This window comes from Podarcis muralis, chromosome 9, assembly GCF_964188315.1.
Source record: "Podarcis muralis chromosome 9, rPodMur119.hap1.1, whole genome shotgun sequence".
Classification (NCBI taxonomy): Eukaryota; Metazoa; Chordata; class Lepidosauria; order Squamata; family Lacertidae; genus Podarcis; species Podarcis muralis.
The window spans coordinates 25,827,696-25,839,480 of NC_135663.1; the positions used below are offsets into that span (position 1 = coordinate 25,827,696).

General features: G+C 43.0%; 1 protein-coding gene across 3 annotated transcripts in view; it reads left to right on the top strand.

Moving 5' to 3' along the window:
• Nucleotides 1-10,049, top strand: part of LOC144328854 (uncharacterized) — a 71,598-nt gene extending 61,549 nt beyond the window's left edge. For all 3 annotated transcript variants that reach the window (XR_013394150.1, XM_077933924.1, XM_077933922.1), the window contains one exon: nt 6,322-10,049. Coding sequence is in view for 1 of the 3 variants with exons in the window: in XM_077933922.1 (XP_077790048.1) it covers nt 6,322-6,429 (108 nt within the window). In the remaining 2 variants the exon portion in view is untranslated. The remainder of the gene's footprint in view (nt 1-6,321) is intronic.
• Nucleotides 10,050-11,785: the final 1,736 nt, after the last annotated feature.

Genomic DNA, 11,785 nt, shown 5'->3' on the forward strand with positions numbered 1-11,785 from the left:
GTCAATTCCTGGTGAAGGGCACAAAGATCTGTGAATCGTTCAACACACACAAGTCAAGGTGGCTTTGGACAAGCTTCAGCGATGCAGTATGCAGAGTTCAAGTTGACCTGTCTGGTGTGAATATATGCGCAACCACTGGGAAAATTGAAAATGCATGTGAACAGCCACTAACTGCAATAAATTTCATCATGATATGGGGGGTGTTATGTGAACCCAGGGGACGCGGGTGGCGCTGTGGGTAAAAGCCTCAGCGCCTAGGGCTTGCCGATCAAAAGGTCGGCGGTTCGAATCCCCGCAGCGGGGTGCGCTCCCGTTGCTCGGTCCCAGCGCCTGCCAACCTAGCAGTTCGAAAGCACCCCCGGGTGCAAGTAGATAAATAGGGACCGCTTACTAGCGGGAAGGTAAACGGCGTTTCCGTGTGCGGCTCTGGCTCGCCAGAGCAGCGATGTCACGCTGGCCACGTGACCCGGAAGTGTCTCCGGACAGCGCTGGCCCCCGGCCTATAGAGTGAGATGGGCGCACAACCCCAGAGTCTGTCAAGACTGGCCCATACGGGCAGGGGTACCTTTACCTTTACTATGTGAACCCAGCATAAAAAGCATGGGGAAATACAGGCAGATCCCCCATTGAAACATGTGAGCCCTTTCCCACATGCCTTCCAGATACAGTATAGACCAATGAAAGCTATACCACATGTCACATGGTTGGATACAGAGGAATGGTGGGAATAACCAGCTTGGGAATCCCCGAGGGAAGAAGACTCGGAGCTCAGGGAGTGGTGGTGGGATGATGATGAGTGGTCAGAGGGAGAAGAGGGGAAGAGGTGTTGGAAACTGAAGAGGTACAGGGCTTACTGAGTGGGGGGAGGTCTTTGGCAGAGAGAAGTCCAGAATAAGAAGCTGAAGCAGAAGAGGACAGAGACCAAGAGGCAGAGATTAGTCCAGCTGGTGAAGAGGCACGGGGTGTCTCCCCCTTCTGCTGTGACAAGCTCCCTTCCTGCCCCCATATCCCAGAACCAGGAGAGGCATGAAGAGAGTGGAGAAGTTAGCTTCACATAGGAACAGTCTCAAATTGCTTTGAAAAACCCATGGAGCGGGGTGGACTTTTTATTATTTGTTTGTTTGTTTGTTTATTATTTATTTGTTTGTTTGTTTGTTTGTTTTATATACTACCCTTCATCAGAAGATCTCAGGGCTGTGGGGAGATGGGGACGTTCTGTTTCAAGAACTGCTTCATGGAGGCAAGACCTGCCAGAGATGAGTTGCTGAGCTCATTAGGCCTGACACTCCTGTACAGATCCTGTTTTTGCTAATAAAGAGTTAACTCTGACTTGCTCACTGTGATTTACTGCTGGCTCCCTCCTGTGACTGAATGACTGTCCCAATCATATATTTCAATTCAGAGTCCTTGTCTAAAAAGCTTACAAATGTTAGGTGAACAAGACAAAAATGGAGACGAAATACCATACATGGATGCATTGAAGAACCTTTGAGGGGATGGGGGATTGGTGAGAGGTGTAAAGGGAGGGGTTTGGGTTGGCAAGGGTGCTGGGGGGAGGGGAGAGAATAGACAGGTGGGTGAGCAACATCAGCAGCAATGGCAGACCCTAGTTAAATGTAACTATTGTTCATCATTCAAAATTGTGAAAGGAGTACAACAAGGCTATCTGTTGTCTCCCTGCTTATTTAAATTATGTGCAGAATTCATCATGCAAAAGGCTGGACTGGATGAATCCCAAGCCGGAATTAAGATTGCCAGAAGAAATATCAACAACCTCAGATGTGCAGATGACACAACCTTGATGGCAGAAAGTGAGGAGGAATTAAAGAACCTTTTAATGAGGGTGAAAGAGGAAAGCGCAAAATATGGTCTGAAGCTCAACATCAAAAAAACGAAGATCATGGCCACTGGTCCCATCACCTCCTGGCAAATAGAAGGGGAAGAAATGGAGGCAGTGAGAGATTTTACTTTCTTGGGCTCCATGATCACTGCAGATGGTGACAGCAGTCAAGAAACTAAAAGACACCTGCTTCTTGGGAGAAAAGCAGTGACAAACCTAGACAGCATCTTAAAAAGCAGAGACATCACCTTGCAGACAAATGTCCGTATAGTTAAAGCTATGGTTTTCCCAGTAGTGATGTATGGAAGTGAGAGCTGGACCATAAAGAAGGCTGATCGCTGAAGAATTGATGCTTTTGAATTTTGGTGCTGGAGGAGACTCTTGAGAGTCCCATGGACTGTAAGAAGATCAAACCTATCCATTCTGAAGGAAATCAGCCCTGAGTGCTCACTGGAAGGACAGATCGTGAAGCTGAGGCTCCAATACTTTGGCCACCTCATGAGAAGAGAAGACTCCCTGGAAAAGACCCTGATGTTGGGAAAGATGGAGGGCACAAGAAGAAGGGGACGACAGAGGACAAGATGGTTGGACAGTGTTCTCGAAGCTACTAACATGAGTTTGACCAAACTGCGGGAAGCAGTGGAAGACAGGAGTGTCTGGTGTGCTCTGGTCCATGGGGTCACGAAGAATCAGACACAACTAAACGACTAAACAACAACAACAAATTGTTCATCATATGCTTATAAAACCCTCTTGCACTAGCATGCACACTGGCAACTGTAGGCACTGTAGACATTGTGTTGCTGACCCTTCACATCAGGGAGCATGGTGACATTGTCAGTTTACCTGTTTCCAATTCATGGTATCATCAGTTGCTCCTAGCAACAGGCGAGGAAACTCACAGCATGATGAAGCCACATCATGAAGTGAGTTGTTCTACCCAGTATGAGGGAAGGAGAAAATCAACATGGGGGTGCCATTTGTGGTGGGAAATCCATGGTAGACATCTTGTGTTGCTCGGACCTTGAAACCCCTTCATGTATTTTACCACTGTGTACATATTTGCACTTAAATTCGGAACCTTTACTTTGCCTTTTGAAGGCTTCCTTCCCAGATGTGAAACATTTTGCACCTTTCACAAAATGCTTTATTTAATGCTTTTGGCGCATACAAAATGTCCAGCTGCTGTAGCTCAAGCAGAGCAAGTTGCTGCTGTCACAGCAGAGTTGTACATGTACTTAGTGACCCATCTATCAGATCAGAGGCGCTTTGATGGCACAACAGACATGAAGTCAGTGTTTGTTTTTACATAACTTTATTTTATTTGGGGGGGGGCAGAGTGTGAGGAAGACTGATGAACTGAAACAAACCCTGACTTTCAGCTAATGGCCCAAATTAATTACTGCAAGAGGCCACTGCTGCCTTGCCCCAGGTGGAGGCATCAGCTGATAATGCTTTCTCAGTGTACAAGCTGAGAGCTTTATATTTGCTTCCATGTTTACATTGCTCAGAAAGCCAGCTTTAATAAATCGCCATGCTGATGGTCAGATTATCAGTTGTATGTTTATTAGTATAATATGAGACCCCAAGCCTTGCAACAATAGTGGAAAATCTCAGGCTTGAGAGCCAAGTCAGTTCAGCTCCCATTTTCCATTTCTTCCTTCTTCCCTTCCCACTCTCCCCCATTGCCCATCTTGGTTTCTCTGGAAAATAGGCATGATCCAGACAACCTGATCTGCGAGCATTCGTCCTCATTTGTTTGCAAAGAGATTAGGTGATGCTGGCTATTTAATGAGCACTCTCTGGTTTGTTTTTGGGGAGACTAAATGACACTGCATCAAAGCAAGTGTTATCCTGCACTGTCCACTGCATTTCCCTATCACTTCCCCTTCTTGAGAAAGCAAGTTTATTGTGCAAGAGCTCAGAATTATCCTTAATTGTACAGCTTGGTATTTCCAGTATGTGACTGAATTCCACCCTAAAATAGCAGCAGTCTGGAAGCAACCATAATCAGGATAATTTTCTAGTGCAAGAGCATTCAAAGTGGGGGAAAGGTGTTCCTCTGTTCCATGGGAAATCATTGCCTCCTGAAGTGGCATGTGAACCTACTGGTGAGTGAGCATGTTTCCATAGGAATCTCTACAGGTCCTGGTTCAACATTTTACTTCCAAACCACAGACTGAAGTGTTGTTCTCACATGCACACAGTGGAGCACTGCATGTGCCATGGGAAAAGGGGAGTAATGTGACCTGCGAAGCCTGTGTTGATGGCCCAATTTGGCTTAGCAACTAAATGGAAAAGTGGGCCTGCAAGAGGTCATCTCAGAGCATGGAGGTTATGGGTGTTGTTATGTACTGAAGTTCTCACCCTGGGCCAGCAGGGGGATACTGTAGATAGTTTTCACTCAGGTCCACATATGCAAATAAGGGATCGAAAGTGACGTTCAGTGATTGGATAGTTACAGAAAATGGTTACTGTTGCGTTCTAGTGGAGCTCTATATAAGCAGGCTGGCTGAACCCTTCAGTTCAGTTCTGGCCTGTGAATAAACAAGAGCTGTTTGAAGAATCGCTGTGTCGTCTGATATGTTCACCCACAACTTAAAAGGTGTGCTGGATGAATATATTCCAAGATCCCAAAATCCCTGCACTGATAAAGACATCTGCATATGTGATCTGATAAAGAATGAGAGAAAATGTACAGGGGTGTGGGTGTTTGTGAGTGTAATACAGAGAGGCCATATTCACACCATTTAAAGCACTGTGATACCACATGATGCAGTCATGGCTTCCCAGCAAGAATTCTGTGAGCTGTACTTTGTTAAGGGTCCTATTCACCTCCCAGAGCTACAATTCTCAGAGTGGGTTAACAATTCCTCTTCACAAGGAACTCTCTCTACCCTGACAGGCAGTGGCTCTTTGTCAGAGATCTTCCCCATTCTCTGCTACCCATTCCTTTAAAATGCAGATATCAGGGTTTGACCCTGGTACTTTCTGAATGAAAAGCATGTGCTCTGTCACTGAGCTATGGTTCCTTTGCAAAAGTGGAATCTCTAGCTTTAGGTAGATAAGCACGCACACACACACAACATTATACTTGCTAGGCTGCACAATATTGCTGATCCTACATTGTTAAGGAAATGCTGAATACAGTAGTTAAAAATTCATTTTTACAAAGTGGAAAATCATGTGATGAAGACAGGGGCAGAGGCTTCTAGGTGGCTGAGCAATTTGTCTAGTGCTAACTGGCCGTACTGGTCTTCAAAAAGAACTGATGAATTGCTTTCAGGATTGCCGTCACAGCCTTCTTAAGGCATTAATTCATCAAAATACCAATGTGTGAAGATTCCTCCATTCATCCCCAAAGAGCATGATTCAAGGTGCATAGATTCTCCATTGTCTGCTATTGAACAGGCAACGCAAGGCAAAGAAAGCTTCATTAATATGGAATTAGTGCAAGTCAACTTTGGCTGATTAGATTGTGTTGCCCTTTGTGGCCTTCAGGGCAGCTGGCAGTTGGACGAGAATGTGTTTGTAAGAGTATTGATCAAACAGATTATTGGACTGAAGAAACAGTGTGTGCACTGATTCTCACTGTCCTTACCACTCAATATAATCATGGCCTGCAGGGCTTCATATTTTTGTGGGAGGAGATCCAAGTTATTTAAAAGAGCAGAAGATTGTGGACTAACAACTTCCTCCTTACCATGAAACTGAATTCTCTGTGCCTTTATAGGGTGATTGTCCAAAAGTTTACTTGCATGTCAAGAAGGCATTTGGTGGAGGAAGAAGTGGAATCCAAGTGAAAGCTTCTCAGTTATCAGCCTGGCAGGGGCAGACTTCAGTAACATGAGCAAGGGCAAAAATTGGTACAGAATATTGCTTTCTAAGTTGAAACTTGAGACTTGCTGTCCCTACCAAAGTGCACACTGGCTTGGTGTAGACACTCCAAGTGTCCCTATTTTCCAAGGACAGTCCCAGATTTACAGAAGCCGTTCCAGTTTCTGATTTAATCCTGAAGTGTCCCACTTTTCCTTAGGGTGTCCCTATTTTCCTCAGAGAAATGTTAGAGGGTATGGTAGGATGTCCCTATTTTCATCGGAGAAACATTGGACACGTTCATTGGAGAAATGTTGGAGAGTATGTTGGTGCCCTTTGCAAAGGAACACACACACACACACACACACACACACTGCACCACCCTAAATCCTGCTCTATGTCTGGTTTCCAACAGTAATTCATTCTATTTTGTAGAAATATATTAGAGGGAACATATTCAGTTCAGAGGACACAAACATAGACTTCATATTAATTTCTAGTGGACTTCTGTGATTGTTTCTGCTCATGATTTGAGGTAAGTTGAAACATGTCTAAGGGTTAATGTTCAAAACTCCTTTCAGGGGTGCTATATTTCACTCTGTTTTTTTCTATGATTGTTTTCTGTTGAAGAAACCACAATGCTTTTTCCTTGTGCTTGTTTATAGGAGATCAGGCCACCTGATCCAAAAGTCATCTGGAAGACCCTGTTCCAGAAATCATCTGTACCCCAAGCTACAAAAACTCTCAAACTGTCATACCAGTCTGGACTCTAGATCCCCATATTCATATAAAGCTAATACATAATGGCTGTGATTATGATAACAGCCTTAACATCAATTGCCTAAGGCTGTGGGGTTATACTCCAACTCAGATCTGCCATTCCCCTGCTTTATTGGCCTACTGGAAGGGTACCAAATGCACCTCTTCTTATTGGTCTCTGGTTCTTCTAGCTTTGTTCTTATTGGTGATTGTACTGATTTTGTGGGCTTCTTTGTTTTGCTTCACATTCATTGGGAAGGCAGCTAATAAAATATTTTGCTTTAAAATAAATACATCACACATGTTGGTTAAGCATCATTGCACATCATCTCAGGCTATGTACTGATGTTTAACGAACTATGGACCAGTAAAAACGTAGTGAGCCTCAGACTAGTTTACCGGTAATTCATTCATTGATTCCTCCATGAAAGCATAATAAGAAGCTTACAAGACACATAGAGTCTCTCCTCTTCACCACCACCACTTCCTCTGATTTTCAGCAAAACATTTTGATTGACTGGGTCACTGGATCCTCTTCTGCTTTGCTCTTTAAAGCAGCAGCATAATCATTAGAAGCAATAAATGAATTCATTTTACAGTAAGCCCAAGCTTAAAAATGAACTTCATATGCAAATCATCTTTACAAGATTGGGGTCTGTCTGTAAAGTGCATATGTAGAGAAACCAGTCTTTGGAGAATTAATTCACCCCATAAACAATTCATCTTCAGCCTTTGAATTCCTAATTAGGAGTAAATTAGGGCAGTAACATTCAGCAGTAGTTGTTCTGTGAAGAACCAGGAAAACAAAAATCCACCATGGAAGAAGAAGTGTAGTGCAGAGCAGTTCATCAGTTAACAATAATTCATAAAACCGAAAGGATTATGTAATCTAACATCAGCATACATTACAATAACACCAATCTCTAACCACACTTCCACATAGCTATAGGAACAGTGCTCTGCTAATACACAAGACTCAGAATTACACCTGAAGATCATCATCATTCACATAGTAATGGCCCCACCACCACAACTATGTAAGATTTAGTGTCTGTGTTCTTTTTCACATTTCAAGGCTTTAACTTTTTTGTCTGAACCTCCCAGAGAACTTTTTGTCAACGGGCAATTTAGAAATGCTGTTAAATAAATAAACTAACAAAAATAACTTGCCCATGAAGACCATGATCTTGTCAGATACAAGAGATGAGCGAGAAATTCTGTGCACTTTGCAATTAAATTTCAGTTTACCTAATTCACACAACTTACCTAATTCATACACAGACTTAAATTCAGCCTTAGTACATCTCCAGATTTTGCAGTTCAGTTCTGTAGCCAAATAATACGTACAAAAATGCATGTTCTGAGGTAAAATACGCATATAAATGCAAATCTAAGTGAAAAATCACATATAAAAATGCATTCTTTTAGGGGAAATTGGTCTGCCAAAATGTGTGTATTTGAAGAAACTCATAAATCAACCTGAGATCTTCTGAGGAAGGGCGATATATAAATGTAATAAATAAAAATAAAAAATGTTGATGAATTTTCAAGAGGATTTTGTGGCAATGTGAAGAACTGAATTTAAGATTTGAAAAATGAAAAACTGAAAGAAACCAAGATTGACAGACTTACCCATCCCAATCAAGTACACATATATTTTGTTATAGTCTAATAAATGACTGGGACGTGGGTGGTGCTTGTGGGTTAAACCACAGAGCCTAGGACTTGCCAATCAGAAGGTCAGCGGTTCGAATCCCCATTACGGGGTGAGCTCCCATTGCTCGGTCCCTGCTCCTGCCAACCTAGCAGTTCAAAAGCACGTCAAAGTGCAAGTAGATAAATAGGTAACACTTCGGTGGGAAGGTAAACAGTGTTTCCATGCGCTGATCTGGTTCGCCAGAAGCGGCTTAGTCATGCTGGCCACATGACCCAGAAGTTGTACACCGGCTCCCTCGGCCAATAAAGCGAGATGAGCGCCGCAACCCCAGAGTCGGTTGCGACTGGACCTAATGGCCAGGGGTCCCTTTACCTTTTTTAATAAATGACTGGCACTGACAGGTGATTTCAAAGTAATTTTATATGTGCGAATTCATACTAATGCAATATTTTGTCCAAATTCTTTTGTCTGAGCAGAAAGCACTACTAAAAGCAAAAAGCAAAAAGCAAAACAAAGACAGTGTAATGCCCCCCTCCAATTAATTGCTATTTCTGTACTTTCTCTCTCTTCAGAATGTATTTTCTGGTTTTATTAAAGAGAGTAAACAGATCTTTTGTCTGCATTGAAACCTCCCCCCCCCTCTCTCTCTCTCTCTCACACACACACACACACAATGTCAATAGTTGTGCCATTCTGATAGGACCAATGTTGAAGGTGGCACTACGAAAAGGTTTTTCTCAGTGACATCAACGCCACAGCGGCAAAGTGATTTGCGGTTGGGTTTTCTACCTACGAACCCAATACTTTAGACACACTGGTTTTCAATTGTGAGTTTTGAGAAGCCATTCTATTATGTTTGAAAGACCAGCAGCTATCAAGAATCATAACAGGATCATGCCATAGTTATGAACATGCTGATTTAAATCATGTGATGTTGCCTGTCATATACAGAAAAACAGGACTTGTTTCCCTGTTGATTTCCCCCCCCCATCCCCTGGGATATTTTGAATTATATCAAATTGATTAATGGCTTGACTTCTGACCTCTGGAAACCTGAAGCTAAATTACAGCTGTGCAAGTCTTGGGAAACTAGAATTTTAGCTCTGAGATCTGCACTGCAGATCTTAGGGGTGTCTAGACTTGACTCAGTAAGAAAGATGCAATCTTAGCACTAATTCATACCTACTTTTGCTACATCTAGAACATTCATGAGTCATTTTGCCTCACATTTCTAAGGAATTTGCTGGTTTCTGAAAGACATCTAGTAGTGTGCTTAATAAACCTATGCCAACAAAAAACAGTCATATGGCTGCTTATTCTGTCTATTTAGATTGCATGTTCAACAAATGAGATGCATATAATTGATGGTGTGACGATTAACATATGAGAGAGTGCTGGAGGTGAAATAGTTAAACAGGTTGCCCAGTCAGGACGCAGGGGGTGGAGTCAGTGGGACTATAAAAGGAGTTCGTGGGGGGGAGTTTGTTGGGAGTTGTTGGTGGGTAGTTGGCTGGTTTTAGTGGGTTGGCTGGTTGGGGAAAGCAGTTGGAGAAGCAGTTGGCAGGCAGTTGGTAATAGAGAGACAGTTAGGGCAGTGGGTTCTTGAGTGTGGGGAGGTAGAAGAGATAGAGAGAGGAAAATAAGACTAAGAAAGTAAAGAGCAACAACATTTGGAATGCCATAAAAGTTTGTTTGTGTCTAAAATAAAATACACTCTTCTTTATTAATTGAGAACCTGACTGAGACTGAAGTGATTTTACCAGGGAGGACCTGGTTGGTGGCAGTGGATTAGTGGTGTATGGGTCAATAGTCCGTGAGACGACCAGGGGCTCCGTATGAATGCCACAGATGGTAGCTCCAATAAGTGCATAAGAATTGCCCTGATGAATCAGACCAGAGGTCTATCTGGTCAATATTCTGCTTCTCGCAGTCTCCAGCCAGTTGCCTTCTGAAATCTCACAAGCAGGATATGCTTGGAATAGCTCCAATAAGTGCATAAGAATTGCCCTGATGAATCAGACCAGAGGTCTATCTGGTCAATATTCTGCTTCTCGCAGTCTCCAGCCAGTTGCCTTCTGAAATCTCACAAGCAGGATATGCTTGGAATAGCAGGGATCTGCTTGTTCGCCCAGCTACTGGTAGGGGAGGTAATATATAGCCTTAGTGACTCGTAACCTTTGTTGTCCTTCTGTCCTGTGAATTTTTTGTGATTTCTTTCTGTTTTGAAAACCATCCAAGTCGTCAGCCATCACTACATCTTGTGTGGCGAATTCCACAATTTGACTTTGTGCTCCCTGAAGAAGTACTCCCTTTTGTTTGTCCTTAATCTGACAAATCTCTACAGGGAAGGAAGAAGGGGGAGAACAGCCAAGGCTGTATACACACCAACATATTTGTAGCACAAAAATGTATTTTTCTCAGTCCAAAATTGTTCATGCTCATCTACAACATGCTGCTTTCAGCCTACATTGATTCCAGATCTTGCTGTCCACAAGGGTGAATGGGGTTACTTGCTACACATTAGAAAACCCTGCCCTTAATGAGGTTATTCCAACTTTTTACTCCCAGCACATGCCCCAGGTGAATGAAAAAGGAAATGGTGATTGTTATCTTGGTATGCACCCACCCACAACATCACTGGGTGGTCATAAAAACACCACAGTCTCCACTGTGCCTCATTTCCAAAAGGAATCAGGGACCCTGAGTAAGTGTGCCTGAAACCCCTGAAATCTCACACACTTGGAGATTGCGGTGGTGTGCAACAATATTTTAGTCAAAAGACAAAATAAACTCTTGAGAGGTGTGCTTTTGAATCTTGCTTCCCAATTAACACCTTTGTATTGCTTCATGTCAAAAGTAAACACAGCAAGAACAGGCAAGGGTGAGCTGCTGCGTAGTGATAGATTAATCCTAAACAATATTCAAATTGGCTTTTCCTTTCATTGAGTGATTAAGATGATTTCTATAGGTTCTCATACACTCTTATGTGGATTCTGACCCCACCCCCACCCCATTTCCAGTTTTAAAGAAACCACTTTCAATTACTGACAATTACATGGTGATTTTGATGGACTGTTTCTTTGCTACTCTTAAAGTGATGAGTTGTAGAACTTATCCCACATTATATGATCAAGTGCTGTAAACATTGCTTACATGTCAATGTTTCTCTCTCTTTTTAAAAAAGATATCTAAAATATTTTCAGGAAGTCATTGTTCAAGAATAAGTCAGGGGGGAAATGGTGTGGTTTTTTTCCTTACCAGACATATTGAAATCAGTGAAGGCTGGTAGGGCAGAAGGCAAGTTTATTGATGGTTATTGTTGTTTAGTCATTTAGTCGTGTCCGACTCTTCGTGACCCTATGGACCAGAGCACTCCAGGCCTCTACCGCCTCCTGCAGCTTGGTCAAACTCATGCTGGTAGCCTCAAGAACACCATCCAACCATCTTGTCCTCTGTCGTCCCCTTCTCCTTGTGCCCTCAATGGTAGGTGGACCCAAAACCAAAAGCAGGTGGAGCCTGAGAATTCTGGTTTTGTCTTCATCCTCCTCCCTGCTGAAGTCTACAAAGGTAAGACTGAAACTAAGGAGAAGGAAGATGACAGCTATTGCCACCACCTGGACTGGTCGTATGTAAGCAAGCAGGCAGGTGAGCTTGGTGAGGCAGTGCCCCCATTTGGGTCAGCCTCCACTGAATGAAATGACCTTTGACTCTGG